This window comes from Globicephala melas, chromosome 3, assembly GCF_963455315.2.
Source record: "Globicephala melas chromosome 3, mGloMel1.2, whole genome shotgun sequence".
Classification (NCBI taxonomy): Eukaryota; Metazoa; Chordata; class Mammalia; order Artiodactyla; family Delphinidae; genus Globicephala; species Globicephala melas.
In genome coordinates, this window is record NC_083316.1 from 112250194 (window position 1) to 112275105 (window position 24912).

At 45.4% G+C, this 24912-nt stretch overlaps 1 protein-coding gene across 5 annotated transcripts in view; it reads right to left on the reverse strand.

The window, feature by feature from the left end:
* The window catches only part of MACROH2A1 (macroH2A.1 histone), an 80105-nt gene that overhangs the window by 33374 nt on the left and 21819 nt on the right, over window positions 1-24912 (reverse strand). For all 5 annotated transcript variants that reach the window (XM_030869564.3, XM_030869563.3, XM_030869561.3 and 2 more), the window contains exons 3-4: window positions 15841-15947; window positions 15180-15377 (exon numbers count right to left, since the gene is read on the reverse strand). In XM_030869564.3, the coding sequence (XP_030725424.1) occupies window positions 15180-15377; window positions 15841-15947 (305 nt within the window). The remainder of the gene's footprint in view (window positions 1-15179; window positions 15378-15840; window positions 15948-24912) is intronic.

A 24912-nucleotide genomic window follows, 5' to 3' on the forward strand; every position in this document is an offset into this window, starting at 1 on the left:
TCATTCATTTCTTCTCTGGCCTTTGTTATTTCCTTCCTTCTAACAACTCTGGGCTTCATTTGTTCTTTTTCTAGTTCCTTCAGGTTATGTTTTTTTATTTGAGATTTAAAAAAATTTTTGATGTAGGCATTTATTGTTATAAATTTGCCTCTTAGAACTGCTTTTGGTGCATGTCGTAAGTTTTGGTAAGTTATATTTCCACTTTCACTTGTCTGAAAGTTTTTAAAATTTCTTTTTCCTCTTTTCCTCTAGCCACAGAAATTAGGCAAGAAAAAGAAAAGGCATCCAAATCAGAAAGAAAGAAGTAAAACTGTCACTATTTGAACATGACATATTATACACAGAAAACTCTAAAAACTCCACCAAAAAAATTGTTAGAATAAATGAATTCAGTAAAGTTGTAGGACACAAAATCATTACACAGATTTCTGTGGTGTTTCCATACACTAATAATGAGCTATCATAAAGAGAAATTAAGAAAACAACTTACAACCACATTAAAAGGAATAAAATACCAAGGATTATATTTAACCAAGGAGGTGGAAGTCCTGCATGGTGAAAACCGTAAGGCACTGATGAAAGAAATTAAACACACAAATAAATGGAAAGATATTCTACGCTCAAGGACTGGAAGAATTAATACTGCTAAAATGTCCATACTACCCAAAGCAATCTACAGATCCAATGCAATCCCTAATCAAATTCCAGTGGCGAGAGAGCCCCAGCCAAGACAGCAGAAGAGAAGGACCTGAGCGCACCTCCTCTCACGAAAACACTAAAATCGCAAGTAACTGCTGAACAACCATCGACAAAAAAAACTAGAGCCTACCAAAAAAGATATTTTCAAAGACAAAGAAGAAGCCACCACGAGATGGTAGGAGGGGCACTTTCATGACATCATCGAATCCCATACCCAGCGGGTGGCTTACCCACAAACTGGAAAATAATTATGTCACAGATGTTCTCCCACAGGAGTGAGAGTTCTGAGCCCCACGTCAGGCTCCCAAGTCTGGTGGTCTGGCATCAGGAGGAGGAATCATCAGAGCATTTGGTTTTGAAGGCCAATGGAGCTTAAGTGCAGGGGCTCTACATAGCTGGGAGAAACAGAGACTCTGCTCTTAGAGGATGCACACAAGGTTTCACATACACTGGAACCCAGCACAGCAGTAACTCCACATGAGCCTCAGCTGGACCTACCTACGAGTCTTGGAGAGTCTCCTAAGGAGGCGAGGGTTGGCTGTGACTCAGTGGAGGGGCAAGGACACTGGTGCCAGAGGTCCCAGAGAATACTGATTGGCGTGAGCTCTCCCAGAGGTCACCATTTTGGCATCAAGACCTGGCCCTACCCAACAGCCTACAGGCTCTAGTGCTAGTACACCTCAGGCCCAACAACCAGTAGGATAGGAACACAGCCCCACCATCAGCAGACAGGCTGCCTAAAGCTGTGCTGAGCTCACAGCCACCTCTAAACACACCCATTGACACAGTCCTGCCCAGCAGAGAAACTCAACCCAGCTCCATCCACCAGAGGGCAGGCACCAGTCCCTCACACCAGGAAGCCTGCACAAGTCCAGGACCAACCTCACCCACCAGAGGGCAGACACCAGAAACAAGAGGAGCTACGGTCCTGCAGCCAGCAGAAGGAGAACACGAAAACAGAAAGTTAGACAAAATGAGATGGCAGAAAAATATGTTCCAGACAAAGGAACAAGATAAAAACCCACAAAAACTAAGTGAAGTGGAGATAGGCAACCTACCTGAAAAGAATTAAGAATGATATTAAAGATAAGCCAAGATCTCATAAAAAGAACAGAGGCACAGATCGAGAAGATACGAGAGACATTTAACAAAGAGCTAGAAGATATAAAGAATAAAGAAAGATGAACAATTCAATAACTGGAATGAAAAATACACTAGTAAGGATCAGTAGCAGAGTAATTGAAGCAGAAGAAGAAATAAGGAGCTGGAAGACAGAATGGTGGAAAGCACTGCCGCAGAACAAAGAAAAAATAATGTAAAGAAATGAGAACAGTTTAAGAGACCTCTGGGACAACATTAAATGCACCAACATTTGCATTAGAGGGGTCCCAGAAGGAGAAGAGAGAAAAATGGCCTGAGAAAATATTTGAAGAGATTATAGCCAAAAACTTCCCTAACATGAGAAAGGAAACACTCACTCAAGTCCAGGAAGTGCAGAGACTCCCATACAGGATAAACCCAAGAAGGAACATGCTGAGACACATATTAGTCAAAGTGACAAAAATTAAAGACAAAGAAAAAATATTAAAAGCAACAAGGGAAAAGCAACAAATAACATACAAGGGAATCCCCATAAGGTTATCAGCTGATTTTTCAGCAGAAATTTTGCAGGTCAGAAGGAAGTGGCACAATATATTTAAAGTGATGAAAAGGGAAAGTATATAATCAAGAATACTGTACCCAGCAAGGCTCTTGTTCAGACTCGACGGAGAAATCAAAAGCTTTACAGATAAGCAAGACCTAACAGAATTCAGCAGCACCAAACCAGCTTTACAACGAATGCTAAAGGAACTTCTCTAGGCAGAAGATAAAAGCCCAAACTAGAATCAAGAAGAGTATGAATGGGAAAGCTCACCAGTAAAGGCAAACACACAGTAAAGGTAGGAAATCATCCACACACAAGAAGAGAGTACAAATGCAGGATACAGGAAATGCATTTGAAACCGAGAGACCAGAAACTTAAAACAATCTTCTATGTATACAGACTGCTATATCAAAATCTCATGGGAACCACAAACCAAGAATCTACAGTAGATACATACACACACAAGGGAAAGCAATCCAAACACAACACTAAAGATAGCCACCAAATTACACGAGAAGAGAACAAAAGAGGAAAGGAAGAAAAAAACCTACAAAAACAATCCCAAGACAATTAACAAAATGGCAATAAGAACATACATATCGATAATTGCCTTAAATGTAAATGGATTAAATACTCCAAACAAAAGACACAGACTGCCTTAATGGATACAAAAACAAGACCTGTATATATGCTGGCTACAACGGACCCACTTCAGATCTAGGGACACAGACTGAAAGTGAGGGGATGCAAAAAGGTATCCCATGCAAATGGAATCAAAACAAAGCTGGAGTAGCAATACTCATATCAGACAAATTAGACTTTAATTTTTTTTTTTTTGGCTACGCTGCATAGCATGTGGGATCTCAGTTTCCCGACCAGGGATCGAACCCTGTGCCACCCTGCATCAGAAGTGTGCAGTCTTAACCACTGGACAACCAGGGAAGTCCCCAAAATAGATTTTACAAGAATGTTACAAAGAGACAAAGAAGGATATTACATAATAATCAAGGGATCAATTCAAAAAGATATTACAATTGTAAATATATATGCACCAAATATAGGAGCACCTCAATATATAAGGCAAACACTAACAGCCATAAAAGGAGAAATCGACAGTAACAGAATAATATGGGGGGATTTTAACACCTGACTTACATCTTTGAACAGATCATCCAGACAGAAAATCAATAAGGAAACACAGGCCTCAAATGACACATTAAACCAGATGGACTTAACTGATATATATAGAGCATTCCATCCAAAAGCACCAGAATTCACTTTCTTCTCAAGTGCACATGGAACATTCTCCAGGATAGATCACATCTTGGGCCACAAATCAAGCCTTGGTAAATTTAAGAAAACTGAAATCATATCAAGCCTCTTTTCTGACCACAATGCTATGAGATTAGAAATCAACTACAAGGGAAAAAAAACAAAAAACACAAACACGTGGAGGCTAAACAATATGCTACTAAACAACCAATGGATCACTGAAGATATCAAAGAGGAAACCAAAAAATAGCTAGAAACAAATGAAAATGAAAGCATGACAATCCAAAACCTATGGGATGCAGGAAAAGCAGTTCTAAGAGGTAAGTTCATAGCAATACAATCTTACCTCAGGAAACAAGAAAAATCTCAAACAAACTAACCTTATGCCTAAAGCAACGAGAAAGAGAACAAACAAAACCCAACGTTAGTATAAGGAAAGAAATCACAAAGATCAGAGCAGAAAAAAATTAAATAGAGACAAAACAATAGAAAAGATCAATGAAACTAAAAGCTGGTTCTTTGAAAAGATAAACAAAATTGATAAACCTTTAGCCAGACTCATCAAGAAAAAAAGGGAGAGGGCTCAAATCAATAAAATTAGAAATGAAAAAAGAGAAGTTACTATTAACACCACAGAAATACAAAGAATCATAAGTGACTACCTACAAGCAACTATATGCCAAAAAATGGACAACCTGGAAGAAATGGACAAATTCTTAGAAAGGTACAATCTTCCAAAACTGAACCAGGAAGAAATAGAAAATATGAACAGACCAATCAAAACCACTGAAATTGAAACTGTGATTTTAAAACTCCCAACAGGGAATTCCCTGGTGGTCCAATGGTTAGGGTCAGTGCTTTCACTGCGAGGGCCCAGGTTCAGTCCCTGGTTGAGGAACTAAGATCCTGCAAGCTGCAGTGCAGCCAAAAACAAAAATACAAAACAAAAAAACCCAAAAGAACTCCCAACAAAAAAAGTCCAGGACCAGATAGCTTCACAGGCGAATTCTATCAAACATTCAGAGAAGAGCTAACACCTATCCTTCTCAAACTCTTCCAAAAAGTTACAGAGGAAGGAACACTCCCAAACTCATTCTATGAGGCCACCGTCACCCTGATATTAAAAGCAGACAAAGATACCACAAAAAAGGAAAATTACAGGCCAATATCACTGATGAATACAGACAAAAATCCTCAACAAATACCAGCAAACCAAATCCAACAGTACATTAAAAGGACTTTACACCATGATCAAGTGGGATTTATCCCAGAGATGAGAGGATTTTTCAATATCTGTATATCAATCAGTGTGATACACCACATTAACAAATTGAAGAATAAAAACCATATGATCACCTCGATAGATGCAGAGAAAGCTTTTCACAAAATTCAACACCTTTTATGATAAAAACTCTCCAGAAAGTGAGCACAGAGGGAACATACCTCAACATAATAAAGGCCATACATCGATATGTCAAACCCACAGCTAACATCAGAGTCAATGGTGAAAAGCTGAAAACATTTTTTCTAAATCAGAAACAAGACAAGGATGTCCACTCTCGCCACTTTTCTTCAACATAGTTTTGGAAGTCCTAGCCATGGCAATCAGAGAAGAAAAAGAAATAAAAGGAATCCAAATTGGAAAAGAAGAAGTAAAACTGTCACTGTTTACAGATGACATGATACTATACATAGAGAATCCTAAAGATGCTACCAGAAAACTACTAGAGCTCATCAATGAATTCCATCAAGTTGCAGGATACAATATTAATACACAGAAATCTGTTGCATTCCTATACACTAACAAAAGATCATAAAGAGAAAATAAAGAAACAATCCCACTTACCATCGCATCAAAAAGAATAAAATACCTAGGAATAAACCGATTCAAGGAGGCAAAAGACCTGTACTCTGAAAACTATAAGACGCTGATGAAAAAAATCAAAGACGACACAAACAGATGGAAAGATATAACATGTTCTTGGATTGGAAGAATCAAAATGACTGTACTACCCAAGGCAATCTACAAATTAAGTGCAATCCCTATCAAATTACCAATGGCATTTTTTTTTGCAGATCTAGAACACAAAAATCTTAAAATTTGTATGGAAACACCGAAGACCCCAAATAGCCAAAGCGATCTTGAGAAAGGAAAACGGAGCTGGAGGAATCAGGCTCCCTTACTTCAGACTATACTACAAAGCTACAGTCATCAAAACGGTATGGTACTGGCACAAAAACAAAAATAGAGATCAATGGAACAGGACAGAAAGCCCAGAAATAAACCCACGCACCTATGGTCAAGTAATCTACAACAAAGGAGGCAAGAATATACAATGGAGAAAAGACAATCTCTTCAATAACTGGTGCTGGGAAAACTGGACAGCTACAGGTAAGAGAATGAATTAGAACATTCTCTAACAGCATACACAAAAATAAACTCAAAATGGATCAAAGACCTAAATGTAAAGACGACAGTATAAAACTCTTAGAGGAAAACATAGGCAGAACACTCTTTGACATAAATCACAGCAAGATCGTTTTTGACCCACCTCCTAGAGTAATGAAAACAAAAACAAACAAATGGGACCTAATTAAACTTAAAACCTTCTGCACAGCAAAGGAAACCATAAACAAAACGAAAAGACAACACACGGGACGGGAGAAAATATTTGCAAACAATGCAACAGACAAGGGATTAATCTCCAAAATACAAAACAGCTCATGCAGCCCAACAGCAAAAAAATACAACACGCAACCCAATCAAAAAATGGGCAGAAGATCTAAACAGATATTTCTCCAAAGAAGACATACAGATGGCCAAAAGGCACATGGAAAGATTCTCTAATGATTAGAGAAATTCAAGTTGAAACTACAATGAGGTATCACCTCACACCGGTCAGAACAGCCATCATCAAAAAGTCTACAAACAATAAATGCTGAAGAGGTGTGAAGAAAAGGGAACCCTCCTACACTGTTGGTGGGACTGTAAATTGGTGCAGCCACTATGGAGAACAATATGGAGGTTCCTCAAAACACTAAAAATAGAGCTATCGTATGATCCAGCAATCCCACTCCTGGGCATATATTCAGAGAACACCATCCTTTGAAAAGATACATGTACCCCAATGTTCATTGCAGCACTATTTACAATAGCCAAGACATGGAAGCAACCTAAATGTCCATCAACAGAGGAATGGATAAAGAAGATGTGGTACATATACACAATGGAATATTACTCAGCCATAAAAAAGAATGAAGTAATGCCATTTGCAGCAACACAGACGGATCTAGAGATTATCATACTAAGTGAAGTCAGACAGAGAAAGACAAATATCATATGATATCACTTGTATATGGAATCTTAAAAAATAATAAAAATGAACTTATTTTCAAAACAGAAACAGACTCACAGACTTAGAAAACAAACTTACGGTTACCAAAAGGGAAGGGGGGAGGGGAAGGATAAATTAGGAGTTTGGGATTAACATACACTCTACTATATATAAAACAGATAATCAACAAGGATCTACTGTAGAGCACAGGGTACTCAATATTCTGCAATAACCTATATGTGAAAAGAATCTGAAAAAGAATAGACATATGTATATGTATAACTAAATCACTTTGCTGTACACCTGAAACTAACACAACATTGTAAACCAAATACACTCCAATATAAAATAAAATTTAAAAAATAAAATGTACTCTTAATAAAAAAAAGTATATATATGTATAACTGAATCAACTTACTGTACAGCACAAATTAGCACAACACTGTAAATCAACTATACTTCAATTTAAAAAAATAGTAAAATGTGAAAAAAAATTCCAATGGCATTTTTCCCAGAAATAGAATAAACAATCTTCAAATTTGTATGGAACCACAAAAGACCCCCACATACCCAAAGCAATCTCAAGAAAGAAGAATAAATCTGAAGGCATCGTGCTCCCTCATTTCAAACTACATAACAAAGCTGTAGTCATGAAAACAGTATGGTATTGGCATAAAAACAGACACAAAGATCAATGGAACAGAACAGTAAGCCCAGAAATAAACCCAGGCATATATGGTCACTTAATTTACAACAGAGGCAAGAATATACAATGGAGAAAGGACAGTGTCTTCAATAAACAGTGTTGGGAAAACTGGACAGCCAATGTAAAAGAATAAAACTGCACCACTTACACCTTACACTGTACACAAAAATTAACTCAAAATGGATTAAAAACTTGAACATAAGAGCTGTAACCATAAAACTCCTAGAGAAAAACGGACAGTAAGCTCTTTGATATTAGTACTGGCAATGACTTCGGATTTGACACCAAAAGAAAAGGCAACAAAAGCAAAAACAAACAAGTAGGACTATATCAAACTAAAAGGTTTCTGCACAACAAAGGAAACAATCAACAAAGTGAAAAGGCAACCTATGGAATGGCAGAAAATATTTGTGAATCATTTATCTGACAAGGGGTTAATATCCAAAATATATACAAACTCAGACAACTCAAGAGCAAAAAACTCAAGACCATTTTTCCAAAGAAGACATACAAATGGCCAACTGGTACATGAAAAGGTGCTCAACATCGCTAATCATCAGGGAAATGCAAATCAAAACTACAATGATACAGCACCTCACACCTGTTAGAATGGCTATCAAAATGACAGGAAATAACAAGTGTTGGCAAGGATGTAGAGAAAAGAGAACCCTGGTACACTGTTGGTGGGAACGCAAACCGGAGCAGCTACTATGGAAAACATTTTGAAGGCTCCTCAAAAAATTAAAAAGAGAACTCCCACACAATTCAGCAATTCCACTTCTGGGTATTCATCCAAAGGAAACAAAAACACTCACTCAAAAGGATATATGCACCCCATGTTCACTGCAGCATTATTTATAATAGCCAAGATATGGAAATATGGAAAAAAACCTAAGTGTCCATCAATGGATGAACAGATAAAGAAAATATGATACACGTACCCACACACACACACCTATATAAAACAAAATGTAACATTCATCAGCCATAAAAGTGAAGGAAATTCTGCCATTTGCGACAAAATGGATGGACCTTGAGAGCACTATGCTAAGTGAAATAAGTCAGATAGAGAAATTAACACATAATCCCTCTTATATGTGGAATCTTAAAAAAACAGTAACAAAAAAACCCAAACTCACAGGAAAAAAGATCAGATTTGTGGTTACCAGAGGCAGAGGGTTGGAGGAGGAGGAATGATTGGAGGAAAGTGGTCAAAAGGTACAAACTTGCAGTTATCAGATAAATAAGTACTGGGAATGTAATGTACAACACAATGACTATAGTTAACACTGCTGTATGATACGTAGGAAAAGTTGTTGAGAGTAGGTCCGAAGAGTTTTCATCACAAGGAAAAAACTATTTTTTTCTGTATGTGAGATGATGGATATTAACTACCCTTATTGTGGTCATCATTTCATGATACATGCAAGTCACATCATGCTGTACACCTTAAACGTATACAGTGCTTTATGTCAATTATAATTCAATACACCGAGAAAAAGAATGTTGTAGAGGGTAAGAGGTGGAAATTATAAACAGAATATATATCATGAATGTACAAACAAATTTAATGAGAGGCCAGAATGTGTTATTTTAAAAAAGTTTTTTAAGGTGTTGCCCCACTCACTCTGCAGTGGGCGGCTTTGCAGCCCTCTACCATCAGACCAGAGGGGATTCTACCTAGGGACGTGGTCCATAGTCACAGGACACACAAGTAACACTTTATCTGAACTCTGAAGTCCTGCATTTGAGCCCTGGTCTACTAGCTGCATAGCCTTAGGTACATGGCTCACATTCCCTAAGACTTAGCTTCCTCATCAGGAAAGTGAGATAAGGCAGGAGAACTGACTAAACAAGTGGCCAAGGCAGAGAAAGTGGCAAACCCTGTGCAAGACCAGCTGCTCCTTCCCAGTTCTCACAGTCTGTCCACCTGGCAACCAACACCTGCCTCTTCCCTGCAAGGCGTGCAGCCCGTGACACGGTGCTTCAGGTTTACACAGTTGCCTTGGGAGATGTCACTATATTCCAATCGTAACAACTGTGCCCTAAGTTTTCCTAAGGTCTGTAGTCTGCGATTAAGTCCCTTCCTCACTTCTTGGTATTAAAATGCCCTTCCTTATATGAAATGGTGAGAGCAGATGGTAGATTCTTTACACAACCTGGCCCAGGGAGGACAAAAGCTAGCAAGCAATACTTTGTCCATCTCCAAAATGATTGACATTTTATGGATGGCTAGTGGGAAGCTGCTGCAAAGCACAAGGAGATCAACTCTGTGGTCTGTGATGACCTACAGGGCTGGGGTAGGGAGGGTGGGAGGGAGGCTCAAGAGGGAGGGGATATGGGGATATATGTATACTTATAGCTGATTCATTTTGTTGTACTGCAGAAGCTAACACAACATTGGAAAGCAATTATACTCCAATAAAGAGTTAAAAAAAATGATTGGCAGCTGCATAGCACAGGGAGATCAGCTCGGTGCTTTGTGACCACCTAGAGGGGTGGGATAGGGAGGGTGGGAGGGAGACGAAAAAGGGAGGAGATATGGGGATATATGTATATGTATAGCTGATTCACTTTGTTATAAAGCAGAAACAAATACACCATTGTAAAGCAACTTTACTCCAATAAAGATGTTAAAAAAATTGACATTTTAGAAATTCATATTGTTGTACAAATCCAATAACTCCATGTATTGTGCATACACCCAGTTTTGTTTTGAGCAGCAGAAAACCTGTAAGGTCAGAGTCAGTGGGAGACGTATTTAAGAATCTGTAGAACTGAGTGTCCAAAAAGACTTGTGTGAAATTATCAACCCAAGATTACCTACGCCTAGTCTCCTTTGCTCTGCTGTTTGAATCTCTGGAAATTTCATTAAAAAGTCAGCAAAATTTTGCAAGGATGGCAGCTTCTCAAAAGAACCAATCCCTTTTTTTGGCATCCCTTACCAGAACATTAATCACTCATTTGCAGTTTAAATATTTCTCAAAAAGAAAGAGGCGCTCTCCCAAAATCATCTTGGGCTTTTTGCCAGGCAGTGAGGAGCAAGTGTATCTTCTTGATGGGGAAGAGTGATTCACATATGGGGGTGGAGTTCAACTGGGGTGGTAGAGCGGGTTTACATTTGAAAAATCCTAGGTGAGATGACTATTTATCAAAACTTTTGGCAAAAACTGCCTTCTTGGAGATACCTTAAAGATTATCCTATGAATCTTGGTGAGCATTCTGACAGGGGTCTTAACCTTGAAGATTTAGGCATAAATGGTTTCCTTTGAATCTTCGGTATTTTATGCATTTTAAAACCTTATTTTGGACTTCCCTGGTGGCACAGTGGGTAAGAATCCGCCTGCCAATGCAGGGGACACGGGTTCGAGCCCTGGTCCGGGAAGATCCCACATGCTGTGGAGCAACTAAGCCCGTGTGCCACAAATACTGAGCCTGCGCTCTAGAGCCCGCGAGCCACAAGTACTGAAGCCCAAGTGCCCTAGAGCCCACACGCCACAACTACCGAAGCCCAAGTGCCCTAGAGCCCGTGCTCTGCAACAAGAGAAGCCACCGCAATGAGAAGCCCGCACACCGCAACGAAGAGTAGCCCCCGCTCGCAACAACTAGAGAAAGCCTGTGCACAGCAACAAAGACCCAACGCAGCCAAAAAGATAAATAAAATTTAAACAAACCAAAAAATCATTTGGGGCCAGCCAAGTCCCTCTTTAAAAAGTAAAATTAAAAAAATAAATAAAACCTTATCTTGAGAAGAGTCCCCAGGCTTCTCTGAAACGTTGGGGACCCCACATGAAGGCCTGTCCCATTCTCTCTGGGAAGAGCCAGGCATGCTCCCCCCTGTGCCAGGAGCTCTCTCCTCTCAATCACTTAAATGCCTTGAGTGTTACCTTACCAGAGAAGCCTCCCCTGAGCACCTATGTAAGACAACACTGCCATGCCATCACTCCACTTTATTGTGGTCGGAGCACCACTTGCCCCCCTCCTTGTGCAGTGACTCTACCTCCCTCACTAGACCAGAGCTCCCTGAGCACCAACGTGCTGTACCCTCACTACCAAGAAGGGGAACAAGCACATGTAGATGTGATAAATATGGATCGAATGGATGCATCTTCTTTCAACAACTCAGTGTCAAATGTGTAAATAAGTCCACTCTTGAAATTTCTTAATGGGATAATAAGCCATCAGAGTTAAAAAATACACTCTCTGCTTCAGTAAGTCCACCTTGAGGACTTTCTCCTACAGATACACCTGCACTTATGCACAGAGACCCACACACAGTGATGGTCACTGCGGCACTGTTTGTCAGGATGGACACGAGGAACAATCCATAGAGAACTGGGTACATTGCTCCTGCCTACAGTATCAGTAACTGGAGCCACACCATGAGAGACTACAGCAGCTCCACACGCCAAGATGAGTAAGAACTGCCAAGGGAGTAACAGCGGCAGCTGACATGTGTGCCAGACACTGCTGTAAGCACTTCACATGAACCCTCTTTTAAGCCTCCCAACCACCCTGTGTTATACCTCCATTTTACAGATGAGGAAATTGAGATAACAGAGGAATGAAGTAACTCCCCCAACTCACACCTCACACAGCCAGCAACTGGCAGAACTGGAATATGAAGCCAGATGAGCTGGCACCAGTAACCACTGACACCACACTGCAAAAACAGTGGGGAACACGACACACACACACACACACACACACACACACACACACACACACACACACACACACACACACACACACACACACACACACACACACACACACACACACACACACACACACACACACACACTCTAAAGGCCAGTAGGATGGGGAAGACTTTATGTATCTCTATGCTTTTTATGTGCTTAGACTTTCTGAAGGGTACATGAAAACTCATTCCAGAGACTGCTCTGGGGAGAAGTGGGAGGACTGAGTGAGATTTTATTACCGCACACTCTTTGTACCGGTAAACTGAGGCACAGACTTGCCTGAGGCCACCCAAGTAGAAGGAGGAACCCCAAGGCACTGCCAGGGCCCCGGATGCCCAGCCCCTGGTGGGTTCTGTCGCCTTCTCTAACAGTTTCCACTACGGCTGACTCAGCTGTCACAACTGGAGACTTTCAAAACCTTCCAATTACATAGAATTGGGGGGAAAATTATGGTTTGGAATTCAAGTGTTGACACTTGAAAAATACCAACTCCCTTTCACTACAAGTGCTTTAGCATGTTACTAAGGCTTTGTCTGCATGTCTCTGGAAAGGTTATTTTCAGAACATTCCACTTAAACCTGGAGATGCAGGGTTCTCCGCTGTTTCTGGGAGCTGGTACCACAATTTACATTAAACAAATGTTTTGAAAATTAGCTGTTCACGGTTCCAATTTCAGCTTCCCCCAGGGTTTAATGTTAGCCAAATACTGGTACAGTAAGCAGACAATGTGTTTTATTGTGTAGAAGAAAAACAGACCACCATAACAGACTTCCTGCTTTTGTAATCAAGGGAAAAGTTGAGTGTTCAAGTGATTATTGGCATATGGTTATTAGAAACACTGAGTTCCGAATATAGCTACTAGAAGACACACACACACACACACACACACACACACACACACACACACACACACACACACACACACACACACACACACACACACCCTCTATATGAAAGAAAAAGCATTCATAGTGTTTGGGAAGTTGGGAAGTTCGGAAAGTTACGGGGCAAAAACTACGCCAGAAGACTGGGGGTGACAGGGAGCAAGGTTCAACCCAGGGTTGCCAGAGACACTCGGGTTGGAGAGGTGCCACAGTTCTGCCCCTGCTGGCCCCCTGCTCTGTGGGCAGCCAGCTCCCTGAGGCCCATAATCAAGAGATGATGGATTTGGCATCTTCATCTTCTTTTTTAACATTTAAAGGGGGATACACAGGCACTTTCCCCTGCCTTCCCTGTCCTGCACCTCGCCCCAAATGCAAATGTTGTAAGGGAAAAAAGAAACAGTTCAATCTGCTAATTTTATAGTTAGCAGGAATGAGCACTCTGTGAAATCCCCAGCCTGCCCTGAGTCTCCTCCAGGGCTTGTGAGCAAGGTGGAGTGCAGTGTCTGGAAATAACTTACAGGACACTCTTCTGTATCCGGTTTCTCTCTCAAAGAGCTGGGAGTGATTCTGAGCCTGGTGGGGTAGGGTGGGGCGGGGGGTGTCTGTTGGCAAGAGGAATTTAGATTTTGTCGTTTTCAGGGAAGTGTTTGTCCACACCCAGAAGGATGTACAAAAAATACAGCCTCTTACACCTCAACTAAAGAGAGTCCACAAACACAAACAGTGTGGGTGGGAGGTGAGAGGTCACAGAAGGTGCCCCCATGTGGTGAAGGCCTGCCTGATGTCTGGATGGGCTCAGCGGAGGGGACATGCTGGGAGGGCGGGCTGGCATGTGGCCCCGGGTCACTGCTCCTGGACCTGTTCTGGGAAGGTGTCCTCACCAGCTCACTCTGGTGAGGGCTTTGGGCTCTAGTAAGAATGTCCTGACACTGACACTGCATTAGGCCTTGCAGGGCATTTCCAAGGGAATATTACTGGGGGTCTTTCAAAATAGAGAGGCCACCTTCTGCCAGAGATAATTTCCTCTTAGTCTGGCTAGAGGCCAGAAGGGTGACTCCTGAGGGGGCACCCCAGGGCAGGGCAGGGTGGAGCAGCCTTAAGATTCCATTTTATTAAACACAGAGCTGCGCTGTTCCTAGTCTGCTGGCCCTGGAGTCTGTGACAACAGCTGAGAGGCAGGGCCCAGCGAGGAAGAAACACAAACCATGTGTCCCAGTTACCCTGGAGTCTCAGACAGGTGAATGCAACCAGCCACGGGTGTGGACCTCCCGAGGGTGGACCAGGAAGATCCTGGCTTGGGATTAGTGGGCCTGCCCCATCCTAGAAGACATTAGGTCACACTCATGAGAAGGTTTCGCTCCCCACAGAAAGATCAGCACCTACAACCTAGTCTCAATCCCAGCTGGGTCTGGCAGGAAGCGCCCAAATAACACATCTATTTTCCTCCTTAACAAGGTGGTCATTTCAAAGAGCTAACCATCTGAACCATCCCTGCTGGAACAGGCTCGGAGGAGGACATGCAGCCATGGCAACACAATGACAGTTCTGGGCACGTCAAGGGCAAGCGGGCAGCTGGCAGCTCTGGGCAGGACTCGACTGCTGTCGCTCGCACAGGGAAGCTCCTGTATACACATGTCCCATCCCACGGGCGTGAGCATCTCCTGGAAGGGTGGGCACCAGGTCCCTCCAGCCTGGGGCTATCTGCCCCAGCACCTCCCCACATCCCCCTTGCCTACAGAAATCTAGTCCCCAACTTGCGTCCAGACGCTGGCCACTTGAGCTGCACTAGCCCTCTGTCACCAGCTCCATTTGTTCCACAGGCCCCCACCCCAGAGGGGAATGAGCCCTCAGTAGGAAGGGGAGCCCGCATGACCCCGCCTGCCGGCACCCGCCCAGCCCCACCCTCCACACGTCCCTGCCAAATCACCTACGCACCTTGGATTTCCGGGCCCCTTTCTTGCCCCCTGCTTTCTTAGACACGGGCTTCTTCTGGGACGGAGACTTGGCCTTTTTGGCTGGGGGTGGTGTGATGATGGCTTCCAACTTCCCTTTGGATCCTCGTTTCTTCGCTAGCAACTCCGGATGGATGTTTGGTAACACTCCCCCGCTGGCGATGGTGACTCCTTTTAGCAGCTTGCAGGAAAACCAAAGTAGTGGATGGTGAGTCAGACCAGCACGTCCGTGACCTTCAAGAACTCAGCCCTGCCCCCACCCCATGCTCTTGCTTTGGGTTGGTAGAGCTCCCTCCTCCATGGCATCTACAAGGAGGCTGACAGGACCCTGGCTCACAACACGGGGAGCAAGTCTTCAGAGTCCCTCACTCGGGTGGAGTTTCCACTCGGGTGGAAGAAAGAACCATCTTTCTTCCAAGGAGAGCCAAATACCTTGTTTCATTCCCCTCCCCCAAACCAATAAAATCTTGGGGAAAAACTGCCATGGGGTGGGGGGGGGACGGGGAAGCTGCTAATAGTCCAAAATGCAGTCCACACCCTTGATAGCCAGCCAAACAGCACCCTCCCTCTGGACAGACAACTCTTGGGCAGCAAGATTGCCTGCTGGTGTGTCTGGGTGGGGGAGGGAAAGGAGAGCCCCATACCTGATTCAGCTCTTCATCGTTGGCCACGGCCAGCAGGATGTGCCGGGGCGTGACCCGGCCCTTCTTGTTGTCTCTTGCTGCATTGCCAGCCAGCTCCAGAATCTCCGCTGTGGGGAGCAGAGGGGAAGGGCATGTGGTCACGTTAAAGCATCAGAGAACCGTGTGCATCCTCCCGGATCCCCTGTTCTTGGTGCCAGGAATGGGAGCAGGCAATTGGCTTCCCGAAGCAGCTACCCCGAACTACGAAGCTGCAGGCGGTCTGCCTGGCAACACCTGGAGCCAAGTCACAGAGGTGTTGAGAGGCAAAGCTGAGTGAGACTAGGAAGACCCCTGGTCCAACCCCTTTGTTGTGGACGTGAAGACCCCGAAGCTGAGAGAGGAGAAAGGACCACCAGCTGAAGGCCCTCAGTGAGAAGTGGTAGAGCTGAGATTTGAAGCCCTTTCCCAGAACAGGGCTGCCCAGTCAGCGCTCCAGACGTCACCAGCAACAACCCCGTGGAGCCAGCAGTGTGGCCGAGACTGAACTGTGCATCCTGAGCAACGGGTCATACATGGGTTTACAGAACTTCAGGGGGTGGTGGCATATTACTTAGTAAATTTCTGTTAATGGAACCAATGTTGAACGCCTGTACACTCAGATTCAAAACTAGAAGGATATGACTGGACCCTTTACAAAGTCAACGTCATAAAAACATAAAACAAAAAAGGTGGAGTGTAGTATATTAAAAGAGGCTACACAGCCACAACAGCCAATTACATATAGTGTCAATCCTTGATGGGAACCTGATTGCAAAAAAAGCTACAAAAGTCATTCTGGAGACAACTGAGGAGATCTGAATGTAGACCAGATATTAGACACAAAGGAATTATTGGTTTTCTTGGGTGTGATAATGGTATTACCACTCTGAAGGGAACATCTTGTCCTTAGGAGATACATGCTGAAGTATTTAGGGGTGAAGGGCTTTGGTGTCTGCAATTTACTCAGATAATCCTGAAAAAGTCTACAGAGGAAAACAAATGTGGTGAAACACTAACACTTGTTAAATCCAGGAGTGATGTAAGAGAGCGAGACGTCAGAGAGTTCCTCTCTCAGCTTTCTGTATATTTGACTTTTTCCACAAAATAATAAAAAACCTAGAAGGATATGAGCCTGACTTAGAGTTGGTGCTAAGTTAGAGTTTATTGACCAGTCCTTTGGGGCAGGGTTTGCCAGACAAGAAGACAGGTTCTTCCACAGCACCAAAGATGGGGAAAATTAGGAAGTACCCTTTGGCAAGAGATTTTTTTCTCCTTGGTGGCCCAGTTCTCTTTGTAAGTGTCAATCTCATCACTTTCGCCTCATTTTCTTAATGAGAAATGCAGACTGTCCCAAAATGTATCTTACACCCTCACTTCTGCAATTCTGTCCACGCCACAGCCCTGCCTGTCATATCCACCTAGCGCTCCCTTCTAGGCTCAAGTCTGACCTCTTCCTGGTACTAAAGGATTTCTAATATTCGAAGTTATGTTGCAAACACTAGATGTCTCCAGCAAAGCGAAAACTCAGAATCATTATAAAATAACTAGGGAAAAAATTCTAGCTACATTAAAACCAGGTATTTAAAATTTACAATATTACATGGTTTCTGTTGTTAAGGGGTACTAACAGCTGAACCCAACGCAAAAACTAGTCTGTGTGTCAAGCTGAAAAGCTGCTTGGATACTCACACCTGGATCACACGGATTCAATGCCTAAATCCAAGGCAGGAATTCCTTTACTCAATAATCAATCACTGCACTGATGATACTTGGACACCAGAGGCAACTGAGCCCCCTGCCTGCTTGATGCTCCCAGGCCATAGGGGTCCCTTGCCCTGAATGTCACATGAGCAAGTCACTAGAGTGAGGCCCGGGGAAGGGGAGATAATCAGTACACTTCCCACCCTCATCCATTAGTCTCCACAGGGCTGTTTCCCATACAGCCTGAGTACAGGCCCACCTGTCAATTTCATGGAAGCTTCCCTATAATTGATGGTGACTGTGTGTCCCGAAGCCCAGAGGAGATGACCCTGTCACAGCCAAGCAAGAAAGCGTGCTTGGGATACCTAAGTGACCTGATGCCCATGTGCAGAAATGAGCCCAGCTTGGCTTCCATTCTCCCACGTTCACGCAGGAGGCAGCACATCTGCAACGCTATTGTCCAACTCACTGCCTGTGAGGAAGTGAGGCCGGAGCCTGACGCAACAGGAGCCTGACCCTAGGAGTAAGGGCACAGGAAGGAGAGCCAGCCACAGCCAGCCCAAGGGGCAGGAAGGCTGGAGAGGGCAGCTGGCACCGCTGAGCTGTAGCCCACTTGGCTGGCTTCCTGCCCTCCACCACCCCCTCACCTCCCCAGCCTTCCTCCACTTTGAGGCCACAGGAAACGCGAGGCCATCAGCATTTACAAAGCCAGAATACACAGGAGGAGGCTGGGGAATTCCAATCTTCTCCCCATAATGTGCTAAGAATGCTTTACCTGGCCCTCATTTAAAAAGAGAGAGAGAAAGAGAAGGAGACAGAGAGACAGAGAGAAACCCACAACAGTGTCCTAAGCCCATCCATTTGGCAAGAAGATCGTTTGAAATTATGGTTTCTCGGGAAAGTGGAAGTGGCCTGTTTTCTCTTCCTGCCCAGAGTATTGGTGCAGGTTCTCCCCCAAGAGAAGGCACAGCGGCCGCTGGTGGAGGCTGGAGGGGAAGAGGCAAGTGGTCCTTTTATTTTTGGCATCACTACTTTATTTTTTGTGCGGGGAAGGTGCAGATGATGAATGCAAAGAGCTGGAGGGTGGAGAGGGGTCACCAGAACTCCAAGTGTGTTTGGGCCCCTGATTTGGGTGAGGGACAAGCAGTATGTAACACAAGCAAGTAAAGCAGTGCACTGAGCTCTAAGGAGCACCCACAGCTGAGAAACAGGACGATCAGGTCTCCAAGAACTCCCCTGGACTACCACTAGCTCCCCCTCCGCCGTCACTCTCACATTGTGTCTGCAATCGCAAATAGCCTGAGTTTCTCCTCATGGGAAATGTCAAGGACTGTGCTCACTTACTGCTAATTCAGCCTGGACTCAGGGAAGCCAGACTGGATCCACCTGGGAGTAATAACAAGGTGGACACAGAGGGGCTGGAGAGGTGTGTGGAGTGGGGTGAGGAGTGTTCTAACTCCTCAGAAAGAGCTGGGCTGGGGTGTCCTTCCTGTCACTCCTCTGACTTCTTCACCAAGGAGCTAGAAAATCCAGGACTCCTTCCTTTCTGCAAAACCCCAGCTCACTTGTGATCTGCAAAGACCAAGATAACTGGCCCTCCCACTCCCTATCTTCAAAGAGAGGACCCTCAGCCCTGTGGGGAGAGAGGGAGCTGCGTCAATTGGGTAACAAAGAGGGGCAGAGATTCCCATCTTGGCTGGTTGCGCAAGAGCTTTATCTTCCGTTTACTCCTGCATGTTTTCCAGTTGGATAGTTACCACCGCAACGGCTTCGGTCAAGGGACACACAAGAGGGAGCACCTCAGAGACACACCTTTTATGAGCTGTGTTCGCCGCTCCGCCCCAGGCAGAGGGCTGGGGAAGCTGACAACAGCCCAGAAAGATGGAGGACGCACTCCCGCTGCGCACAGAAGTAGGAACCCAGAGCACGAACTCGCCCCTTGCCAAGTATTCAGTAATACCAACCCCCCTTCGTCCTCAGTCCAGCGTTAGAAACGGCAATCATAAAGGGCTTTCCTGGCTGAGAGAGGGCTGCCTGCTGCAGTGGGAGAGGAGAGGTGCCAACTGCCAGCAACTCAACAAGATGGATCAGTTCCCACCTGCTCTCCAGGGCACGTCTGTGGGAGGGCAGGAGAGAGGGTGGTGAGTGCCGAGGAATTGGGGCAGGGCACACGCCACCAAAGGTGATTTCCTGATTAAGTTTCCTTCCTAGTAAGTGATCCTCGGCTTTGCAAATGATAGCAAGGGCAAATTCATGGAAGCCCTAGGCTCAGGGCTGTGCCTGGGTTCCTGCCACTATACCCACTGCCCTCGGGGATGGGCCCCTCACCCCCACCAGCAAGGGGGCTGCCTCCTGGGCTAGGCCGGAGCCAGCTTCAGCTCCGCCTCGACTTGAATGCAGCCCGTGCCTCCCTACCAGGGAGGGTTTCCTGCACATGATTAATCTTGCATTTTGGAAGGTTTTGTGCATCTCTAAATTTTTTTTGCCTCTGGCTGTTTTAAGAGGAAAGGGATTCTGAGAAAAAGAACCAGGAAAGCAGCACATCGACAGACGCAAATTCTTTTCTCCACGGTTTCCAGAGCTCCATGCTTGGATCCTGCCTCGGAAGGAGGTTCAGAAGCCACAGCCCTGAGGCTGTAACCCAAACAAATGGAACCCGTTAAGAAACCACGGGAGGAACCTGGCAAAGAGCAGTAACGGGGAGAAGAAACAAACCCCTGACCAGGTCCTCCACCCCTCAAGCCAAGTCTTCCTGACCAGTGACAGTCTAATTTTGATACCGCCGACCAGCACTGGGACTGGTGTGGGGCTCAGAGCACGTGGGGTCACTCTGGGGAGGACCCTCAGTGCGGTGAGGTTCCCCAGTTATAAACACTGCAAAGGGGACAGGTTGAATGATGAGCTACACCGGCCACCTTGTGAGGTAGTTTCCTGTTTTAAGATCTTTTTGTTTAAGATCTAATTGGCAGAACACCGGAGTGTCTCTGGCTCCGACTCCTGGCCAGGGCCGGTCCCTGGCGAGCGGTGAGTCGCTGGCTCCATCATATGCAGCGGCCTGGCCCAGCGACGTGACCTTATTCTCTCCTCAGAGCAGCAGGCACCCCTGGGCCCACCATTCCCCAGCCGCGGGGAACGCGATTGTTTTAAGGCCACTTGACGAAATTCCCACAACCTTGAGTAACAGCATTATTTGGCAGCCTTCTCAGCTACAGCCCAGCTGTCTGAACATGAATACCTCTGATAGGTCTACTTTCCAAGTTCACCAAGAGACCAAAGGCTTAGAGTCTTCCCCCCACCCCCGCAAACGCCTGAACTGAGCCCTATCTGTTGTACTGAAGCATTCTATCTCCCTTCAGGGAGCTGAAGTCATGGTTGGCAGAGTTAGACTCCTAACAGCTAACAGGTGATGTGTGGAGGCCGCACCAAAGGCTAAACACAGACCTTGCAAAGGGAAGAGTCGGGGGCTTCTACAGAACTGCTTGAAGCGTCTCCTCTCACAAAAGCAATACTGAAAAGAACAACCAGAAATCAAAGGAAAGCAAATGTTCACGTAATCCCAAGGAGAAAACAGGTATCTGCTACAAAGCTGACAGCACGACAAGGAATCTGTTTATCGTATTTCCTTCCATTCATCAGGCTGCCATCGGCAGTTCATGGAGTTCAGAACCGTTTTACGCCATTCTGGAAGGCCTTAACCCAATCAACCCCAATCGGAGAGCGACTGCTAAGCATTTCCTGCGTCCTGACTGCACCACAGTTTCCTCCAATTCCCTCGGCAGCCCAGAATCCACCGGCCCACATCCCACCTTTTCGGGAGATGAGTGGCAGGGGTTGAAGCCCGCTGAGCCGTCAGCTTGGAGCACCGGGGTCTTGCCTGTGGGCCAGAGCAAAGCTCTCTAGTCTGCCTGTCCCAGGGGCCTCCGAGGAAACAGGGGTTCCACAGAGAAAATAAAACCTACGGCAGTAATTGAAGGTGGTATGTTCTGTGCAGAAAACAAGGTATTTTGTAAGAATGAACCATTCTGTTGCTTTTCTGCAGATGTTCCGAGTCTCATACAAACTTGTCCACTGCTGTTAAGCCCACACGACAGATCCCCTCCTCAGGGCCCATGAGCCAAGGGCCCAGGAGGCAGCATCTGGTCCAGTCTCCCACCTATCCCACAAAGTCTCCCAGTAAGAAAGAAATACAGCTCAATATGAGAGTTTCTAAAGTAAGCTAATTGTTTTTGGTATTTCAAAATAAAAAATTAGTAATTTTGCATTATGCAGATTAACAAAAAAGAGATTATGATTCTTGGCAAATATTACCTTCATTTAAACTGCCAACCCAGCTTGGTGCGTCAGGAAAGCCTTGCTCTTCCTTCCCCAAGTCTCTAGCAATTCTGTGTAAGCTCACCTCCTAGGTCTGTCTTCAGTGGAGGCAGCAGCCCCGAACAGCACCGTGCTGAAGCCGGGGGCGTGCTGTCAAACAGCCTGGGTGTGAATCACAGCTCCTGCACTTTAGCTGTGAGAGTTGCCAAGACACACCTGTGCCTCAGTTTCTCATTCTATAAAAGGGGATGATAATTGAGGTCACCTCTAGGCTTGTGAGGATTAATGAGTTACCAAACGACATGCTTAGAACACTTGGTAAACGAAAGCTCCAAATACTGATGCTACGGCCACACACTTTATCTTTTAAAACAGAGTATAACAGGCTTGATTTCTATGGGAAGGAAATTATACTTTCTTTTCCTCAGTTTCCTCTATCAAAATAACTGGCTGGCTGGCTGGCTAGGTGGATAGATGGGATGTATGTGAGAGCCAAGAGGAGGAGGAGAGAAGCAATATGGAAAACCTGGCGTTTCCTCCCCTGATAGTTTACCCTTTGCTGTTACACTTAACAGTTTACATATGTTTGAAAAATGCACTTGAACCCGCTTAACCTCGGTGCTGCCAGACTTGCCTTGACATTACGCAGCACCCAGGGTGGCCCCACAGGCATCCTCTGCATAAGGATGGGGTCTGGGGCTTTTGTCTGACTCAGCAGGGGTAACGTGGCAAGGGCAGGACCAAAGCCAGCTGCTGAGGCAGCACAAGTCAAGGCCCCAGAAGGAAGGCGGAAGGACGAGGTGGCTGGGGAAGGCCAGAGGAACCTGCTCTGACCCAGGGCCTGGCTGACAGCCGGGCAGGGCCCTCTCCCCACCGCTCACTGCTTTCAAGGACTCGAAATTAATTTACAAGGAAATGGTTAATATGTATGTTTGTTTTGATATGGAAAATCACAGCCATTTGTTCTTAATTCATCTCAGGAAGGGGTGAACAATCAAGAGATGTCTGCTGACATGAAATGATTTGAAGAGTGTAATGTAAAGAGGAAACTCATTTAAAGAGCCCTGACATGGTGCCATTTCCCAGATGGACTTTTAAAGGGGAAACAAGGAGCAGAGCAGGGCTTTTGTAGGCTGCCATCCTGTGGGGGGCAGAAGCCATGCCTGTCGCCCACGCTTGAGCCCGCGCTGACATGTGTTCCTGGAGATGTGGCACAGCTTTGCCTCCTGGGAGTGGAATTGGTGACCATATCCGAGGGAGACATTTTTTTCTACCCTTTTGGCGCTGTCTGAGTTTATCTTGTGCACAATTTATCTTTTCAAAATGTAAAAAGTAAATTGAAAACACAGCATAAATGAGAAATGGCAACTATGCTATATGCCACCCCACTGGTTTTGGCAAACGGCATGTCGTAAGCACCCTCCTGCCTTGACATCTGTCCCAGCCTGCTTAATCCTGCTTCTGGAAAAAAAGATCTGACCACATGAAGACTCTTTAGGTTCTTCCATAACTGACTGTTTTTAGAGCGATATGAGTGTGTCATAGTAGGGGAGGCCCCGAAAGGGGCTGCCGCTCCTGGGGTCACCTTTACTAGCCCAGCCCTGTCTGCCCAAACGAATTCCCAATGCTGAGGGCCACTTGTCTAAGGATTTGCCTAAGCTCTGTTGCCCAGGATTCCACCTCCCCTTCACTAAGAGGACAATGAAGGGACATCGGGCAAAATCCTTTGGCCCTTCAGTCCACCCTCAGCGCTGCTGAGTGCTACAGCCTCCCCACACCCGACTGGGCACTGCCCTCCGCTCTGCTCAGGGCGGCCGTCTGGTGCTTCTCCCCCAGGACCTCTGTGTCCAGCTACAGGCAGCACCTCCCACACTGAACAGACTGCCCCTTCCCTATAGCCCAGCACACGTCCCTCCAATGGCCATCACCCCTCTTGAGCTCATGCACCTCCTTCCTGTCAGGGACTACTCATCCTTCCAGGTCCATCCCGCGGGACCCCTGTCCTGTTTGCCCACAGCAGGCCACAGGGCTGTCTCCCACCTGACACACCCACACCACGTGCCCTTTGGCAATCACCTGTGACTGCGCAGGGCCCGCTCCTCCCGTTGAGTCCACATCTGCCTCCTCGGCCAGGCTGCTGCTCTGGGGAGGACAGGAGCCAGCCATGGAGGCCTGGGCATATCCCATCCTCCTGAGATGTCCACTAAAGGCAGAGGAGATGCAAAGTGCACTGAGTAATCCCAAGCCCCAGGGCTCCCCTTTTCACTGCTAAGATTTCAGCTCCATTGAGAGCCTACAGAAATGCTCTTCTAGAGATGAGTTATTGTGCTGAGTGACCTTGGAGAAGTTATTTAAACTCCTCGAGCCTCAATTTCCTCCTAAGCAAAATAGGTGGTTTGAGGATTCAGTGAGTTACCAGATGTAAAGCACTTAGCCAATGCCTTGCACATAGTAAATGCTCAATGTATGACAGGCGTTTTATTCTCTAAACCGTCCCGCCTTTGCCTGCGTGCAAAGCACTGCCCTCTGTGCCCCAAAACTCACATTTTGACAAGCCACGATTTTAATCTGTGAGGGAAACTGCCAGGGCCTGGGGCAGAGGTGGGAGAGCAAAGAAAACAATGCTACTGGAGTTAAAGACCTTCATTTTCTGAATGAACAGCAGATATTGACTTGCAGCGGTCAATATCCAGATTTACAGAGACAACAGAGAAATGTTAACCAAAGACTACCTCAGTTACCCTTTACCACAGGAAGCATCAATCAGGATATCGACGGCAAAGGAAGCCGATAGATTAGCCTTTTCCAGAGGCCCTGGATTTCCACATGGTCCTCACAGTTCTGAAGGCAAGAAATGTGGGCTCTGGCAGAGAAGGAGCCTCCTTCTATACGGAGGACATATGTAAATGTCTTCTATCAAGGCCATTCGACACATGTCCCCCTGTAGACCCCACAGGCCTCTTGAAGTACCAGGGAACACATGTTTTCTGGCCACTAGACGGAGGGCACTTGTCTAACAAGGAAGAAGGTGGGGTGGAAGAT